This window comes from Nannobrachium achirus (genome assembly GCF_963921795.1).
Source record: "Nannobrachium achirus genome assembly, chromosome: 15".
Classification (NCBI taxonomy): Eukaryota; Metazoa; Chordata; class Actinopteri; order Myctophiformes; family Myctophidae; genus Nannobrachium; species Nannobrachium achirus.
The window spans coordinates 19,583,812-19,604,341 of NC_137822.1; the positions used below are offsets into that span (position 1 = coordinate 19,583,812).

General features: G+C 41.6%; 1 protein-coding gene across 1 annotated transcript; it reads left to right on the top strand.

The window, feature by feature from the left end:
• The first annotated feature begins 11,181 nt into the window (after positions 1-11,181).
• Positions 11,182-17,485, top strand: ywhah (tyrosine 3-monooxygenase/tryptophan 5-monooxygenase activation protein, eta polypeptide). The gene is made up of 2 exons (XM_080742967.1): positions 11,182-11,659; positions 12,900-17,485. The coding sequence occupies exons 1-2, from the start codon at positions 11,570-11,572 to the stop codon at positions 13,551-13,553; spliced, it is 744 nt and encodes a 247-aa protein (XP_080599093.1). The 5' UTR covers positions 11,182-11,569; the 3' UTR covers positions 13,554-17,485.
• Positions 17,486-20,530: the final 3,045 nt, after the last annotated feature.

The window sequence follows — 20,530 nt, forward strand, 5'->3', positions numbered from 1 at the left end:
GCTATACGACACAAACAGGGACTCAAAATCCAGGTCATTCCTGGGTTAAAAAAGGACATAAAAACATCTGGTGCATGGGCAGTATTTTCACACAAATGGGACAGTATATGTCCCATGGCAGTTACTGTCTGAATTTATATCTGGCACCAATCTACTGCCAGATATACAGTATGACATTTGCTAATTACCTCATTAGTTATGCACAATACAACAATATACTTTGCAGAAATGCATTCTACAGGAGAAATTACATAAGGATCAACTGAGGAAAGTTTGGTAAACACTTCTATCAACTTTTATAGGGTTTTTAGTTTTTCTTTCTGCCCATGTGTCACATTATTTGACACATGGGTGGAAATGACAGGACAAACCCTATTAAAAGACTTTCTGCTATGAACATTTTTGTGTTGTGCATATTTAACCTGGTTAACTGGGTTTTTGTGTTTTAATGGTAGTTTTAAAGTGAAAAAAGTGAGTGGATCACTTTACCCCGTTGATTCCCTGGTCTGTCTCAGTTTACCCTGGTCCTGGGGTAAACTGAGACACAAGACCACTTTTTTAAAACAATCATATTTTCTCTGCCTTTTGTCTTGAATATGTTCTGATAACTTCCATTGTTAGGAAACATCCCAAATTACTGGTAAAGGTGTACATTTTTACTGATATATCTTTTAGTTCGCCTATAGGGGAGAAAATGTAAAAAGTGTCTCAGTTTAGCCCGCTCTCCCCTACAAGGAGATATGCATAATTATGACGTGTTTGATACCATGCGCTTCTCTCAGGTGCTATTTCTTTTAATGTGAGGCATATTTTTTCAGCGATTACAATGCAAATGTAGTTGGAAAGTTAGACTGAAATTTGTGATTGATATGCAAAACCACATCAGCACCATAGGTTATGGAAAGTGAAGAATAGCACTAGCAGCCATTGGATGTGCATCTCCATGTTCATCATTTCAATCAACACAATTTCACAGGCATTTAAAACATCTACTGTCTGTATGCACCCCTAATGTATCAGTGACCGTTGCAAAGGAGACAGCAATGGACAATTGAAAAGTTATACCAGTAAGACTCCCTAATCGGGAGATAAGCGACCGTCAGGTCGCAGCGTGATTTTAGGCCAAAATGTGTAGAAGTGTGGAAAAATGTGTATGTAAAAATCGGCCTGATGGTGGCGCTATATGGGACAGATGCATGTTGATGAGATGAGTGTAGCCATACTGTGTACAGATTTGCGTGATTTGAGGTCAAAATCTGTAGGAGCAGTGTGCAAAAATTTGTTTGAAAAAATCTGCCTGATGGTGGCGCTATATGGGACAGATCTATGTTGATGACATCAGTGTAGAGCAAGTGTGTACCGATTTGCGTGATTTTAGGGCAAAATCTGTAGGAGCAGTGTCCAAAAATGTGTTTTTAAAAAGTCGGCCTGAAGGTGGCGCTATATGGGACAGATCCATGTTGATGAGATGAGTGTAGACATACTGTGTAGCGATTTGCGTGATTTTAGGGCAAAAATTATAGGAGCAGTGGCCAAAAATGTGTTTTAAAAATCGGCCTGAAGGTGGCGCTAGAAGAGGGCCATGTGAGAAATGAGGGGTGGGGTCTCCGCGCCGCCTTGGCAGACGAATAGGTACCGGCCCCGTCTCTCCCGGACGCTCCTAGCCCGAGATACGGCATTTTATGTGAGCTGCAGTGGACTGGGGGCGTCACCACTTTTGCATCCGTTCTGGAGCACCAGGAGTCGGTGGTCCCCGGGAATTCCCCGTGAGCAGCCCCGTTGGGGTGGTCATTTGGTCATTTTTGCACATTTGGTCATTTTTTACACCTGGGGGTCCCCCAGGGACCTGGGGGTCCCTGGAGCTCCGGGGGTCCTTGGAGGTTTTGGCAGGTAAGGAGTGTGTGTGCAAAATTTGGCATGGATCGGGGCAACGGTTGCGGAGATATGAGCAGGGCAAAAGTGTGACGTGTGACGTGTGACGGAGGGACAGACGGACGGACGGACGGACGGACGGACGGACAGACAGCCGGTGGAGGTTTTGGTAGTAAGTGCGACCTGACGGTCGCAACAAATCCATTGCCTTGAAAGCTTGGTGATGTCAGTCATGTCAGTATCTTAGTAGCTATCATGGTTAGTATAATGTCAGTATCATATCGGTTATCCTGGTAGGTCAGTATCATGGTCTGTATATCATGTTAGTATCATGGTTAATCATTCTCAGTAGCATGGTCAGTATCATGTCAGTATCACCAGCACACATTGAACCTTTATGCTAGTCAATCAAAAAGTGTTATTTACTAATAATGTATTGCTTGTTGCTCTCCCACACTTCTAAAAATCAGACAAATATAACACATTTAATGAAACTACTAGGCAAGGCAATTTCAACAACTATTGTCCTATTGTGACACCTTGTGGCTGAATAATGCTGAAACGTTTCTTGTACAGCAGCTTCCCATTTGTGATGTTTTCTAGCTCCCAGCAAGAAAGAAGAAGAAGAAAGGAAAAAAAACTAAAACAGCACAGTAAGAAATCACTTTAATGAATTATTAATCCGTGTCTTAAACACTGTCACTCTGGGATCAATTTCAACTCACCTGTGATGGAAAAACTCTGCCAACTTCCACAATAGACAACAATATGTTTTGCATTATGTATTTTGAACATGCAACACAGTAAAACAGAAGCAATGTGTAACACACACACACACACACACACACACACACACACACACACACACACACACACACACACACACACACACACACACACACACACACACACACAACACACACACACACACACACACACACACACACACACACACACACACACACACACACACAGTGAACACATCGCGACACATTGGGAGCTTGTGGTGCCATAGTTTTGTACTTTTTCTGTTTTGTACATGTCTATGGAGTTACATACATTGATGTCAATGGACTGCTGGGGTCTGCTGACAAAATTGTTACCATTAATGTAGTTTGCATACTGTAGGTAGGGGGGTCTCATGTGGCCTCAGGTCAGTAATATGAAAGAATGTGATGAATCACATTTTGTTTTCAAGCAAAAATCATGTCATGAAAGTTACTGGTCAAAAAAATGGGCAATAGTAAATACAAATACAAAACGTTGGTCACACCATTGAGTGTTGAGTTTGAGTGTTCCTGCGCTGGCCATATCCTGACAAAAGATTCATGTGGGTTTACATCTACAGATCTACAGATCGCTGCACCAGTGATGCATTTCAGTTCATATGAAGAGGGCCTCACGCGGCCCTCGAAAAGATATGATGAAAAACTATTTTGTTTTCAGGCATAATTATGTTGTGATATCTACTGTTGGGTTAAATCTTGATAGGATAGCATTCCAGGGAAGTTAGTCAAGCACCTGTCGTTGGTTTCTCTGATATCTTTGTTTGCAATTTCCCAAGAATCTTTCCCTTTTCACCCAACAGTTCATTGATTTCAATGGACACTATTGTTCTGTTCTGAGTTGATGGAGGTGAGGTATAGAACCTTATAGGAACGTTTAGCCAACGCTGCTTCCTCATTGACTAAAGGCTCATGGGCTAAAAGCAGTTTTTGCTGCTTCCTCGTTGGCCAAAAGTTCCTCCGTAAACTAGGGAACTATAGAATTTGACTGTAATGGGATTGGGATATGAGAGCTGATACAATAAATTAAAAGATAATTCATAACGTCTTGTACAGCTGTATTGTATAATAATAATGTGTGGTTGTCACAATCCCAAAGTGCATCTAGATTTCTCGCAGCACACCAGTGTGCCTCGGCCAGGGGTTGATTAGGACTCAGAGTGGCCCCCCTTGGCCCCCATCCCACATTACCTACAGGTAGTTGGGTGAGCCCGCTAACACACTACTTGTTGTGTTGTAAGGCATAGTGAGTCAAGAAAGCAACTGTAGACATTCTATTAGTACAGCATTTACAGTCATAAGGTAGTCACGTGATTCTAAATATTCCATCCAAAATCTGAACGTTTTTCGTCTGGCCTGTCAGAAAAACAGACAAATGCCAGCTCCGCTGCTTGCCAGTATCATGCCATGTATCATGGTCAGTAACTCAGCATCATGTTAGCTTGTATAAACTTTGATATAAAAGAAATGCAACTTCTATACAGCAGTGCAGTGCCCAAGGATGGCATCAGAATGAAGCCTTCCGCTGGATGCTACTAAAAAAAACGAAATAAAATCACTAACACCCAATCTCTGACCACTAACACTGTCTTTCAGCGGACAGTCCGAATAGCTAGGGGTGCAGGAGCATCAGAAAACAGTTCTGAGACAACTCATCTCAAGTTCTGAATTATGTCATTTTGTAGTTACCGGTATATGACCTACCCTGCCCAACATAGTTTGGACGTGGGATGGAGCAAGCTCAGCTGCATGGCAATAAACAAGCTCACAATTGTTGTGAGCTTGTACAACTGCTATTTTCACCACTCAAGTCGAGGAGTAGGCTATAGCAGGTATGTACAAAGTGCGGCCTGAGGAATTTTATAAGAATTTTATACGACCCGCTCCTTCATTCCCAAATTGTTTGGGAATGAAGGCTGCCAGCACCGTCAAACAAGATTTTTTTCCAAGTGTATAATTTGACAGGATTTCTTGTTACCTGTTGTCTCATTCTGAAGGGGTCAAAGAAAGCCTATTTTATTGTATTTCTTTTTTACCTTGTACGTCTGGTTACATTTTGGTAATGTGAAACAAGGCTGAGTTATTTGTGTTTGGTTCAGAGCACACTCCTGAAAAAAGACCATTGATATTAAATATTGATGATGATAGTTAAATAAAATTGTTTAAATGCGATGCATATGGGACTTTGTTATGATTCGAAAGTACATTATGTCGGAAGATGTAGTCGGTCCTTGGGTATTTTAATACTTTCTAACGTGGCCCCTCTAATGTGGAAAAAGGTTTGGACACCCCTGGGCTATAGCTACCGTATGAATTAAGCATTATATATACACACACAAGTCATTAAATATTGTATGACTTTTTTGTTAGGTTCTTTATGTCAGCCTGCTCTACATGTTGATCTTGTTTTAGAGTTGGGAGCACAAAAGAGCAGCCTTATCACACGTCCTCATTTTGAGCGCCCATGGAAGTCCCAGAGGTCACTGAACATCTCATGAGATCTGTGTGTGCTTGTGTGTGTGTGTGTGTGTGTGTGTGTGTGTGTGTGTGTGTGTGTGTGTGCGTGCGTGCGTGCGTGCGTGCGTGCGTGTGCACGTGCGTGTGTGAATACTGAATAAAATAGCATGGCAGTCTTTGTAAATGTGAGGATAGCCTACGTGTTTTGTAATGTACATCATCGCTGTTGGGTGGAAAACACGTATGTCCAAAACCAGGAAATGGGACGAAAATGATCAGCAACAGTGAAAATAGCAGATCTACAAGCTCACAACGCTTATAGGTGCGACACGTTGTCCGCTTGCAGATCTGCTGTTTTCACTTCTTTACAGTAGCTTGACACCCTCAGGGCATTAAAGGGGAAGACCACCCATTTTCAATATTGAACTATGTCATTAATATACCTTAGAGGAGTTGTGTGGAAATAAATACAAAATGGCAAACACATAAAAAAGTAGAAATGTGGAGGTATGAGGATTCCACCCGACAGTGAGGATAGGCTATGCACTACATACCTGTGTGCACAAGTGAGCTCCTTGCCCTCATTCTTGTAGTTATTTTCATGGAGATACAGTTACACAACTGGAATGGATCCAGTGTATGGTTACACAGGTGCTTCTCGTTGTATTACTCTTTTTTTTCCCCTCCTCACCTTTGGCACCTTTGGTGGGATGGGTGTGTTTGACTGTTTGTTGGGAACAGTGGTGTAAAGTAACTAAGTACATTTATTCAAGTGAGGTACTTTACCTTTACTGGAGTATTTCCAATTTTCAATACTTTCACTTCTATTCCACTACTAAATCTTTGAGTAAAATATTGTACTAGTTACTAGTTACTTTGCAGATATAAATATAAAAAATACATTAACCACTTCAGCCCTATTTTATACATAGGCTATTTGAAAATAGCCGATCTACAATGCGACGCTTGTAGATCTGCTATCTTCAAACATTTCAGTACTTTTACTTTTGGTACTTTAAGTATATTTTGATGCCAATACTTTGGTACTTTTACTCAAGAACACAGGCCTTTTACTTGCCGTGCAGAGAATGTTTGAGAGGCAGGGCCTGACATTTCTAAAAAGGCACTTTTGGTGAAAATACCAAAAACAGACGATCTCCATGCTCACAACGCGTCACGTTGTGAGCTTGGAGATCGGCTATACTTTGGGCATCTCAACTAAATACAAGCAATGCTTTCAACATAAAATGCTCACTTCAAGTTCAATCGAGTTTGGAGATGCCAATTCTCTTGAATGGGAAGGGGGTATTTTGCAATTCTTAGAAACTAGTAAGTGCTACTACATCTATGGTCTGGAGAGGGCACTTTTACAGACAAGTAAAAGGGCAGGGGCTCAAGCCCCCTTTCATGTCTATGTGTGCATGTGCCTGAACCTGAGTGGAAAAGCGTGTGTGTGTGCGTGCACGCGCGTGTTGGGAGGGATTTTGCATATTATGCAAACCATGCCTCCTTCGCTGTTATGTTGATATCACTTTACAACAAGGCAGGCACACATAGCCGTCGGCTGCTCAGGCATGGGCACTCACTTGCCTATAGCGTCTCATTTGGGCGTGCCTCACAAGTCACAATTTCTGCAATCTACGTCATTTTGGAGTGTCGGAAGCCGGCAAAAAATATTGTTTAATAGCATTTGTTGTCAATAAGTTGTTTTTTGTGAAACATGTAGCCTACCAAGGAAAGGTGTTATGTTTTAAAAAAAAAAATCATCAGAATTACACAGTGTGACTTTAAATTACACATTTGCATACCAGTTTGGATGTTCAAAACACATAGAAACTCACTGGTAGTGATTTCATAGCCTACTGTAGGTAATTCAAATACTGTAGGCCACTGGCCTCATTCCAGTAATGATTCTCATTAAGACAATTATTGATTGTCCTCATTTAGAGGCCTCCAGCAGCCAATTGTAATGAGGCCAGTTCAATAGATCGCCATCTCTCTTTAGTCTTTACATATCCTCACTGTCCGGTGGAAATCTTGTATGTCCAAGACCTGCGTTCAAAAGGATCTAGGCCTAGTGCAGTTGTTATTTAGTCACACGCTCTGTGTTAATTCCCTGCTTCATCTCTCTCAAAACTAAGGGGTCCTTGGCCTGAAAACATTGAAGACCCCTGGGTTAGAGAGCCCTCTGTGGGCAGCACTCAGCTGGGTGAAACTGAAATGTTCCGCCGTGGGTATCAAAAGATCAAAAGATATCAAAGAAAAGATTACAAAATAATATCACCTATACCTTTAATAAAAAAATGTTGAAACATGGAGATACAAGGTTTCTCCCCAACAGCGACGATATATCTCATTCTCCCCCACCCTTCAGCCAGGGGGCTGATTAATTGCAGCCCTGAAAGACCTTACCCTCTTCCTCAGGATGCTTTGAGGTGGCCATTTTGAAGTAAATATCAACCCTGTGACCTTCAGGTCTGCCTACTTCCCAGACTGTCATCTCGCTGACTCTTACCTTATGACCAAAACCGTTACTTTTCAGGAAATGCTCAAAAGATGTGTTCCAATGGATCCAATGTAGTTTATAAAAAAATAAAATAAAAACAGACTTAACCATTTACACTTTCACTTTTAGGAGTAATATTAAAGCAAAAATCGGCCTAGACTAGAGGGAAAGTTTCATGGCAATTGCACACTGTGTTCATGATATGAGGCATTTTGTTCAAAACAAACCACTCCTGCAAACTTTGGAAGCCAATCTTAGCAAATGAGGACCGTCATTTGAAGAAGGACTGTGTCGATCACATGACTATAGAAATACTGTGTACCAATTTGCGTAATGTTTGGATAAAATATGTAGGAGCACTATAAAGAAATATATTTATCAAAGACCGGCCTCCTGGTCGCGCAGTGAAAAGGTGGGGTAGAGTTTTCTGTGTGTGTGTGTGTGTGCACAGTTTCGCGTTGATCGGGCCAAGCAGAGATGAACTGTTCACAGACTGATGGACGGACGGACGGACGGACGGACGGACGGACAGACAGACAGAAAGGGTGCAAAACATAGCTCTGCCCTGGTGGAGACAATGACCCCTCCCCTCTAGGTCACAGCCTCTTCCAAAAGCACTTCATCCAATGAGGTACTGATCTACTTGTTTATGGGCTCTAAACAAAAAGTCTATGGTCCCTCTCTGTTTTGGTTGAAAACTTCTCCCAAGGCTAGGGCCACTAGCTGTGGTCCGGGCATCCAAGCTGCAATGCCAGCTTGACAACGTGTTGCGGGTTCGAATCACGTTCCCGACAACTTTTTTGCTGAGTGTCACTCCCCATATCTCTCTCCCCATTTCCTTTCAGTCTACTGTCCTATATACTGTTGCTTTCTGTTGCTTTCAGTGTAATGAACCAACCTCACCAAGACAATGTTCTTGTATATTCCAAACCTGCCAATCAAAAAAAAAAAAGAAAAAAAAAAAAAAGAATATATATATATATATATATATATATTATATATATATATATATATATATATATATGTGTGTGTGTGTGTGTGTGTGTGTGTGTGTGTGTGTGTGTGTGTGTGTGTGTGTGTGTGTGTGTGTGTGTGTGTGTGTGTGTGTGTGCATTTTTAGGGTACAATAAATGCCAAAAAGTATTTTCTTTCTCTGGTGCATTTAAGGTAAAACATCTGAGTCACACAGCTTAGACATATTCCTACAACTCTTTTCATGCATATTAACACCTCCTACACATTTTGTCTGCAATCCAATACAGAGGCAGTAGACTACCCTAGTTCACTGTTTCTCAACATCCAGTCTGGGGACCACCAGGGGTCCAAATGGACCCTTATGGGTCTGCAACTCTGAGATTGAACAACCCATTTGCATCCTCTCAGTGTTAAATAAACACAGAAGATGTTACAGTGTAGATTGGGGTCATCTATACTATAATTTTGCGAATGTCTGTCTGAGTGAGTGAGTGAGTGTCTGTCACAGCGTTTCTCCTCAGTGGCTGGAGCAATTGATCTGAAATCGCATCACCATTAGCATATGAACACACCTGACATAACTGTGAAGCCTGTTTGTCACTGGCCCTGTTACAGATGTTGTCCAAAAATCATGCAGATCGGTACACAGTATCTCTGTAGCCGTTAAATGGAACGGGTATTTCTTACATTGATGCTCCTACATATTAGCATGCAAGCACCAGTTAAAGTTACTTTCCATCCCTCATATACTGTGTGCACAGTGCACATCCCATAACCCACACACTGCACATCATTTCGGAGCTCATATCTTTGAACGGGTAAGGGCTAGTTTGAGATAAATAGATAAATGGAGGTCTGTGGCCTACCTAGCAGTGACTGTCAAACTGGGGGTTCTTAAAATGAAAAAGCAATGCCCTAGTTTTCTTGATTTTCAGAGAGCAAACACCTGCTGGTGGTTGCTGCAGACAGACAGATTTGCAGATGACATCCCATTAACTATTAGGCTACCTAGCAGTGATTCTCAAGATTTCTCATTCACCAGTTTCATATGCACTAGGCCGCAGACTGACTCCCATTATTTGTATTTATCTCTGGGCCCCCATTCTACACTGCTATAGCCTAAACCAGGGTCTTCAACGTTTTTAGGCCAAGGACCCCTCAGGTGAGAGAGAGATGAAGCAGGGACCCCCACAGCCTTTTCATAGATTCCATATAGTTTCATCGTTTGACAGCACATTCGTCAGTGTATTTTGGATTCATGTCAGTTTGTGTTTTCAGATATTCAACCACTTGAACCGTCATTACCTAATAAACTTGACCTTTCACTCTATACTTAGTCTGCTCTTTTTTCCCCTTAACCTCTTTGCTGAAAATAGCCGATCTACAAGCTCACAACGCCTCGCTCTGCAAGGCGTTGTGAGCTTGTAAATCTGCTATGTTTGGCTAAAGTTCTCAGAATATGGACACTGGGGTTCAAGTGGTTAGAAAAAAAAAGTTTCTATCACACAAAGATTTGGAGGTAACCCCTGTAGTAACTCTGAGGACCCCCTAGGGGTCCCGGACCCCCTGTTGAAGACCCCTGGCCTAAACTTAACTCTGAGCATTTGTACACTCTCAGGGTTAAAGACCTGAAAGTGTCCATTTGGACCCCTGGTGGTCCCCGGACTCAATGTTAACTATCAGGAAACCTCTACAGTAGGGCGCCTGGTGGCCTAGTGGTCCGGGCGCATGCCATGTGGGCATTGCCGTTTCAGCGTCGGTGCCTGTCGGCGTCGCTGGTTCGGTTCCCGATCTGGGCGACCTTTGCCGCATGTCACTCCCTGTCTCTCCCCCATTTCCTGTCAGTCTACTGTCCTATCCAATGAAGGCAAAAAGCCCCAAAAAAACAAAAACAAAAGGAAACCTCTACAGTAGGCCTAAAGATGCTAATGGGTTTTTATGTTTGGCAATTTCTTGTGGTTAAAAACTTACCACTTCTTCATTCTTCTTTCTTGACATTTTGTGTTGGCCTGGTGACCTATATGAGGCAAACGTAACACTGTCATGTTCTCTGCCTGCTGTCTGCACCATCAAGAAAAGCTATAACATGGCGAGAACAGAAGCCAAGGGCCACTTGTGTCTCTAACTCTTTATAGAATATCAATCAGTGGTTCCCAAACTTTTTTAGTTCAAGAACCAAAAGAGAGATTAGACATTTGCCCAGGACCCAAACTAGTGAAAATAGCAGATCTAGAAGCTCACAACGCAGCGCGTTATTATTTTTTTAATTCATGGAATTTCTTTGTTTTTTCTTTATGGGCGGGGGCCTTTTGAAATATATAATAAGAATAAGAAAATGGGATTTCTAGTCGAGTCGTGCCCCACAAATGGGTCCCGACCCAGTGCTTGGGAAACAGTGCTATAGGATGCTGCTGCTGCTGCTGCAACCCACATCCACATCCATGTAAAAATGCCTTCCTCTTTGCTGCAACCAACAACTCGATGCAGCAAGCCCACGGTGGCAGTGCGCAGGTGCGAGCCCGCAGCGCTGCCTAGCCTTGCCTGGTGACTATTTTTAGAAAGTGACGTCACCCTGAAATAGCAGCAAGCAGCAGCAGCCCCTCAACAACCACCTCCCTCCACCATACAGAGCGGACTGACAGCACAGGACAGGACAGGACGCCCTTTAGCAGATCCAGCAGCACCCCATCCAGCATCTAGAGAGCGGTACCATACCAGGCCGCATCATCAATATAGTACTAAAAGGCTAGTCGAGATTATATAGAACAAGGGCGACAACTTTAGGACAGACTGTGCAGCAGCGACAAAACCGGCGATCTACTCTAGACGACAGAATCATCAGAAATCGGACGAAATTGATTCCATTGTCTCCTTCAGAGAGAGAGAAGAAAGAGGGATCAGGGACTTCTTCTGTTCTGTGCAGCTCTGAAAGCTCTCCTTCTCCTCCTCCGACCTTCTACACAGCAGCAGCAGAATGGCAGCAGATCGGGACACGTTGATCCAGAGAGCTCGTATGGCAGAGCAAGCAGAGCGCTATGATGACATGGCCGCTGCCATGAAACAGGTGCGATTGCATTATGTTTTTTATTGTATGCCATCAAAAATGAATAAAATGCTCGTTAATTTAAGGCAGGTTTATATACTGCTCCGTACGACGGGGTGGCTCGCCCGAAAAACACAGCAGCGCCGAGACTGAGGGCTTGCAGATCGGCGCTCTCTTTTTTTTCGGGCGAGCAACCCCGTCGTACGGCCGAGTATATCATCTGTTCTGCTTTATTATTCTTTTGGTCTTGACAAAAAGAAGAAAAACAAAATGTCGTTATGCGACAAGATCGTGAGAAAAGGCCCCGTCATAATGCGTTCATATTTCCCTCAACCTCATTTTTGCCGTTTGGTTTGAGAGCATCTTTGGCTGCATGACTTGCAGAGACGAGACAGGGTTAGCATCGTTAGCATCATCGCCGTCACAGCTCGTATCACACTGACTGAGCTGAAGCACTTGGCTTTGTTTGCAAGCTAGCCACTTTAGCAAGCATCATTGTAACCCAGATTCATTACCTGCAGCTGTGATTTTGAAATGAAATCCGTCTATGAATGAGAATGTCACCCCATTTAAAAAAAAACTCATGTTGAAACGTTCTTATCTTATTCCACTTTACAGGCTTTTCTTGGGATACAATAGAATACGAAAGCTGTGTCACTACAGCTCGTGGCTAACAATGAACCGTTCAGACAAGTGGAGAGAGGCGTATCTAGACTGGAATCAATTCGCTTTGCAGGTTGCCGAGCCGGTCTAGGGCGGACACGGAAACGTGGCGTCCTTGCATGTGGTGTGCTTGTAATTTACCGGATACCGCAGGCGGGCTCTAGACCGGATCAGAGCATTGAGCAGTAAATGAAAACCAAACTATGTGGAAAGCCTGGTGACGCGAGGTTTGCACAAAATTGCACCCAACAATGACAATCACTGGTTGGTTAGGTGGTGCTTTTTCATTGGCAACATGAACACATGGGGAAACGACACCACACATGCGGTCTCCTAGGCAACACAGACATTAATACGTTTTTATAATAATTATTTTATTTATGCTGTGTGGTCAGAAACTAGTTATTTTCCGTGAATTAAGGAGCAGGCCTTTGCACAATATGTTGTGCTTCAGTATGTGGCCAAATATAGTTTAATAACCAGATACCTGTGGCCATTCTTTTCTACAAGCTCTTCTCTTTAGCATCGGTAGCCTACTTAACTCTAAAGTGCTCGTAATTAATCTGTAATAAGCATTCATTGATCGTGTGCATTGCAGGTAACTGAAATCGGTGAAGCTCTGAGTAACGACGACCGCAACCTGCTCTCGGTGGCCTACAAGAACGTGGTGGGCGCCAGGCGGTCGTCCTGGCGCGTCACCTCCAGCATCGAGCAGAGGGCTGTGGCCGACGGCAACGAGAAGAAGCTGGAGCTGGTGCGCGCCTACCGGGAGACCATCGAGAAGGAGCTGGAGACCGTGTGCCAGGACGTTCTCTCCCTGCTCGACGAGCACCTCATCAAGAGCTGCGCGGAAGACCAGATGGAGAGCAAGGTGTTCTACCTGAAGATGAAAGGCGACTACTTCCGCTACCTGGCGGAGGTGGCCACCAACGAGAAGAAGGCCACCGCCGTGGCGTCCTCGGAGGGGGCCTACAAGGAGGCCTACGAGATCAGCAAGAGCATGGCGGCCACCCACCCCATCCGCCTGGGGCTGGCCCTCAACTTCTCCGTCTTCTACTACGAGATCCAGAACACCCCCGAGCAGGCCTGTCAGCTGGCCAAGGAGGCGTTTGACGAGGCGATCGGACACCTGGACAATCTGAACGAGGACTCCTATAAGGACTCCACGCTCATCATGCAGTTGCTGCGGGATAACCTGACCCTCTGGGCCAGCGACCAGCAGGACAGTGAGGGGGGAGAGGCCAACAACTGAGACCTTCAATGAGTAGCTCATTAGTTCAGAATAGCCACTTCCCCTCGACTCCTGTCAATATCCCCGGACCCCTATACTCTTTCTTAACCACTTAAGCCCTACGTACTTCGTCATCCGACAAATAGCGAAAATTCCAGATCGACAAGCTCACAGCTTGTCACATAATGAAGCATTATGAGCTTGAAGATCTGCTATTCTCTCTATTTTTTGAACTTTTTTGAACATTTTCACCTCTAATTACATGCCCAAAATAGGGGACACCAGGTTGAAAGTGGTTCAAACTATTTCTAATATTCACCTCATAATCCGTTTGTGCCATTTGAATGCTCAATATGGTCTGAAAGAATCGGCTCCATTTTAGTGTGTCAATAGACATAATCAGTGAGGTTGTGTTGTCAGCCAATGGAAAGACAAAATAACTAGCATGAGTGTGCATTAAAACAAATGCAAACATAAAACAAGTTAAGTAAAGCAGTACTAAAAAGACACATTTTTATTTCCTTATTTGACCAGCCTTCCTACTTTGGCAAACCATTCCAAAGGCTGGGGATATGTCATTCAATCAATACCCATCCAAATTTCCATATTTTGCTAAAGTCGGTTTATCTGAGGACTCTGTTACTGTAGGTGTGTGCCCTAAAAGGAAATCAATCCAAGAACAAACGGATAGCAAATTTAGTAGCTCCTTTCAAAAGTATGGGCAATATTAGCATGTATTTAGTTCTTGTTAGCAAGTAAGCAGCAGAGCTTTCGACTAGCACATTGATTAGCTTACATTGAAGACAAGCAAGGACAGCAAAATAAAGTCTGCACTACGGGAACCATATGATGAATTAATTATTGATTGTCCATTTCACGTCGCTTTACTAAAACGATTACGTTTTTTTTTTTTACATTTAACATTGCACACTAATTTCAGCAAAAAACACAAAATATTTAAATTATCCACCAGATGGAGCAGTTAATGAGATGGGCTCTTGGTACTGATGCCATATTAATTAAAGTGTCTAAGGCAATTGATTTTTTTATATAGGGTTGGAACGGTTTCACTGATCTGAGATGATATGAAATCTTGCCGGTCTCGTCAGCAATACCGTCAAAGGAAAGAATGATCTGATGCCACAGTTGCGTTGTTGTTGCGCTTAAAAATCCATAATGAAAACCATGACAAACCTGCCTTTTAAATGGTGTTTAAGCTACATTGTAGTGATTTTACCAACCTGCTTGTGTAGTTTGACATATGGTTTTTAAAGCCATTTCCAGTATTTTTGTTAGTGCTCATTTTGTTGCTTGGAGCTGCAGAAATGTACGTCCTGGTCTTCAGTAGTAGTAATAATAATATGGTCTTGAGGTATCAGTCTCGTTTATTTGCACATACAGTACATGTAGAGCTGTCACGATTATGAGATTTTACTGGACGATTAATTGGCACTCAAATAATTGCGATTAGCGTTTTATTAATTGTGATGTTGCTGAACACTGGTACATTATGAATAAAGCTACTTTTCTGTAATCGTTAGGCAACAAAAGGTGCACCGTTCAGAAATGACAAATAATGTACATAATTTAACAACTATCTATACTTTAAAATAAAAAAAAACATCAAGTGGATAGCCGATCTACAAGCTCGCAAAGCGTTTTCCAACACAGCGCCTTTTGAGCTGGTAGATCCACAATTTTTGAAAATGTTTGAAGTATTATGAATTATGCAGAAAATAATTGCGACAATAATTGCAAACTATCTCAAATAATTGTGATTAGACGATTATGTCATAATTGTGACAGGCCTACATACATGAAACGTGCCCTCTGCATTTGATCCATTCTAGCTATTCAGGAGTAGTGGGTGCTAGGGGTCTATGGGTTAAGTGTCCTCAGGGACACTTTGACACATGGGGCCTTTTCCACCAGCAAAGAACCGTTTTGGGTTCTTTCTCCCACCTATGGGATGGCATTATGGCAACTTTCTTGGAACCTTGGTTCGTTCTTGCGAACTGGCCGTGAACCAACTTTTACCAACTCGGTTCTCGGTGGAAAAGCTGACCTCTGGGTTCATCCCATAGGCGGGAGAAAGAACCCAAACTGGTTCTTTGCTGGTGGAAAAGGCTCCATAGACTGGGCCAGAGTGCTAACCGGGAACCTTCTGTTTCCTAGACAACCTCTACCCACTCCACTATGCCCCCCCCCCTTCTCTCAATGATGCCAAATTATCTCTTCAGCAGCCACAGATAGTGTTTGTAGTAAAGTCATATTAGAAGAATGAATTATATTGAAAAGTGGAACAAATTAAAACCTTACTGTTAAAAGTCTTACTCTGTGACATCCATTTTAGCAATCTTTTTGGCGATACCTTTGGTATCTGTCTGTTAGAACAGCGATTCCCAGAATTCAGTTTGAAACAAAAACATGGAAGTACCATAACAAAAAACTAAAATCCCTCTTGTTTAATATGACTTTACGAGGAATGCAGCCACCTTGTGACGGTAGACGGTGTATAGCAGCCTCTGACTGCATTTCAGTCAAACTGCTGTGCCCTGTTGCCACGTTGTTTTTAAAGTAAAATATGGTGGGGAAATTATCCAGATTCCCAAAATTGCCTATGCATTTTTGTTCTAGGTAGGGCTTGGCCTACCTAGAACAAAAATGCATAGGCTGAAATATTGTTCTGCCCACATTCCAGGACCTGCTGACGAATGTGGCCGTTTCATTGAATTTATGCCTAACTAACCAGAACTTCTCTCTTAAGTTCCTACAGTCTGGATATAACTTTTACCTTTCAATATGCATTGCCTACACTGAGTTGAAGTTACAATAAAGTTTTGTAACTGCGCCAAAATGCTTTTGCCTTTTCGTCTAAATTTACTAGCCATCTACAAATATTGTTTTGTGCTTTCATATATTTAGGTATTTAGGTACAGTATATAGCGTTGTTTTGATTGTGGATGAAAAGAAGACCGTATAAAAAAATCTGAAGTCAGGCAAACTAGCACAAAGGATGGGTGAGTTAAGCCACCATCATTCAGATGTTTTAGACTCATGATTTGACCATAGGAAAAAGAAAATATTTAGTTGGGGCACTTGTCCAAATGGAGAGCAAGGTCTTGTGTGGCATGCAGTGCAGTCCATGTACTGTATCTAGGATGAGTAACAATTCAGAGGATCTAAAGAAGTAACGTATATAATGTGACTGTTGCATATAGTGAATTCCTTCCCCTTTGCCTCAGTATAGGAAAAGAATCCTAAAGATGTGTCCTCTGCCTCTCTGATCCTAAATGACAGAGATGGGAATAATCCTCTTTTGCTATCAATATAAATTAGTTCTACAACACATCTCAGACCTTGGATTTGAGGAAAATTATTTGTCAAATTATTTGACAAATCAGTAATTATTTGTTATATGTGTGTATTTATTGTTAGAATGGAAACCAGGTGTTTTTTTATTGGCTTTATTGTGTTTTTTAAACTGCACTTGTGTGTTTTTGCATCAACAACAATGGTTTTGGTTTTTGTCATTGTTCACTATGGCAAATGTTACAAGAGTAACTGAATAAATGAGATATTTTGATGCTATAGCACGACCTTGAAAAAGGAACTTAAAACCATTGCTTATAAAATAACAGACAATGACATGTCATGTCAAAGCAACATCTTCTGGCTTTAATAATCTCTTAACTATGAAAATGTTCATGGTCCATTTTGTCACCATATAGCCCTATAGTGAAAATAAACTGGAGCCATTTTAAACATTAGCCATTTTAGTAGTGTTTCAAATGTAAGTCTGTGCCATGCTAAATTAATTTGGTTATTCCTAATTAGGATTTCTCTGTTTAGGAGCTAAAGGCCTATCTGCTGCTAAGAATGAATAGTTAGGATATGTCTTTAATGATGACTCTTATTTCTAAGTGACAATATCTGCATTTGTCCTATACAGTATATTCAGTTGCCTTCATCCGTTCTTGTACTGTTAACTCTGTCATTGTTGTAGTGTGATCCTTAAAAGCGCCCTCCTCATAAACCACTTTCTGTGTTCAAATTATTTATCATATTTTGTTCATGCTAGCTATTGGTACTGTCATGATATTTATACGGGATGTGTGAAAACAATATATTAGGCCAATCGATCATAAGTAGATGTTTGATTAGAGAAGCTTCTTTAAGAATGCTCTGTGGAAGGATGATGAGTCAGTGCACCTGCTGGACTAGGATTGAGTTTCACTGAAATCATTTCTTATTTGTCTCTTCTAATGCAGTGCTTTTCAAAGCGGGATCCAGGGGGTCCTTGGGGGGGTTCTAGTGCAGGGTCCCCAGCAGAATGTGTTGATATACAGTTGCATCATAATCAGTTTAACAACTTCAACCCTATTATACATTGGCATTTTGGAAAATAGCCAATCTACAAGCTCACAACTTGTCGCATTGCAATGTGTTATGAACTTGTACAGTAGATCTAAAAAATACATCTTGAAATTATGGGAATTTTGTATATCTTTTTACGTTTTAACAACACAAATCTTGTATGGGGTCTCTGGCACAAAATATTTTGTGATGGGGGGTCCATGGGCAAATATATATATTGTTAATTTGGGGGTCCTTGACATCAAAATGTTTCAGAATCACTGCTCTACTCTACTGTGTTTCTTTTTTTTGTCTTCCAGTTATTCAGTAATGCAAATGCCAATGGCAATTACCTAGCCACTCTACTTTAAAACAGAAGAAGAAAAGAAAAAACTAAACATAAAACGTCACTACTTGTTACATTGTTGTGGACTATTGTACTTACTGTGTGTGTGTGTGTGTGTGTGTGTGTGTGTGTGTGTGTGTGTGTGTGTGTGTGTGTGTGTGTGTGTGTGTGTGTGTGTGTGTGTGTGTGTGTGTGTGTGTGTGTTGTCTTCCCATTACCTCCTATGTTGCCATTGGTATACTGTCAGAAAGTCATCTTGTCCCCTGCTAGCCCATGGGAGACCTGTGTCTTAACCTTAAAGGCTGATGTGACAGTGTCTGAAGTTTCAGTTGTGCAAGTACATTTTCTTATATGATCAATAGGTGGTCATTTAAAAATAATTATATTAAAGCATTGCCATGTTCTACAAGTTTAAGCCCTGCCATTCTCTCTCAACAAGAAATACAATCACATTTTGTGACATCACTAAAGTCTATATTTGATTACTAAATTTGTATTTGCTTATTTTTCTGTCAGCCAATTATTATTTGATTAATCGATTAATAGCCTGCTGTGTTTATTCTATTCAGTACTTGTGCACATATTGACCTAGCTGTAACAAATGTTATTCTATCATGATATAAATGGTCAGAAAAACAAGAATGCATATCTTTCTTAATGCCATAATAGACCCTCACTTGTATGGCTTGTTTTCCTGTTTTAAATTCTCAGAATGAATCGTTCCTATCTCTGTTTCAAATAATATCAACTCTTTGTCACAACATTTTTCTTTTCCCCCATCTTTCTATATGTTATGCAACTGTCTGCCCTCTGGCAAGTACAAGTATAGGAAAGATATTAGAATCCATTAGAGACCCCTAGTGGCTGTTGACAGTACTTGATGCAGAAAAACATCTAAAACGTGTATTCTTTAGTCCACTTTTTGAGTTATGAGTAACCATATGGAAAAGTAAGGTATTTTTGACAGATATTCAGATATGTTAATAACATGGATCATTCTCTGATTCACATGCACGTTTCTTCAAAGCCCAGAAGTCAGAGTAATGATTAACACTCCAAAGTTTAAGGGAGAGAAAGAGCCATTGTATGTGTGTGTGTGTGTGTGTGTGTGTGTGTGTGTGTGTGTGTGTGTGTGTGTGTGTGTGTGTGTGTGTGTGAGAGAGAGAGAGAGAGCTAGCGCTTGTCAGCCTTTGGTAGAACATATAATGGCCTCAGGATATAACTGTCAACTTGGGTTTGGGAGTCTGGGCCACGCTCTTTGTGGATTGCAAAATAATAGGCTAAAAGCTGATCTCAGCTATCATAGGCAGCTTGTCTGTGGAGCAGACAATGTTTTCATACATCCTTGAGTAGTAAAAGAAAATACTGTATGCATAAGTAATCAATGTGAAATCTTTTTTAATCTGGGTGTTATAGGCAAGTGCATTATCTGGTTTGACCATAACGTGTGTGTGTGTGTGTGTGTGTGTGTGTGTGTGTACGTGCATGCGTGCGAGCGTGCGTGCGTGCGTGCGAGCGTGCGAGCGAGCGAGCGTGCCTGTGTGCGAGCGAGCGAGCGTGCGTGCGTGCATGCGTGTGCGTGCGTGGGTTACATATAGACCTGAATAACAATGCACTTCCTTATCAACTTCATTGTGAGAGCTGAAGCCTGAAATGACAAACATGATTGGATCCATCTGCATTTGTTCTGGTCTGTTGCTTTAAACCAAGCATAGGCATATTGTATGGGGTGTTAATTGTTTTACTTGCTTGTTTCTCATAATCCTCGGTTAACCTGGTAGTAAACGGTAGTTAACATGGTCAATGATCTCTCTTGAAGAGGTGAAGATGTGACTGGCTATGGAACTCTCAACTTATTGTCTTACCTTCTGAGGCCTATATAGGCCTATATATAACACAAATATATAAAATCATATATATTTTTCTTCATCCATCTGTCCGTCCATCCATCCATCCTTTTATCTTCACCTGTTTTTCTGGTGTCTTGAAATGGTGTGCATCGACACACCGTTTGGGAACCATTTCCTACAACTGTTGTGCTTCTCACAATCGTGTCAGTTTATTTTAGATCATGGAGAAAGAATTGATGTGGTAAATTCTTTTTTCTAGCAATAATAATTATAGTGGTTGATTTTGTTATGTTGTGGATTTATTTGAGGTTATTTTTGAAGTATCTGTTTACTTGTTCTAGGTACACTGTACACGTACAGGTACCTGTATTTCCTTGACAATGGTTGACAATTTACAGAAATATTTACAGTTATCTCTTAGCTTTGAGAACATTTAAGATACTTGA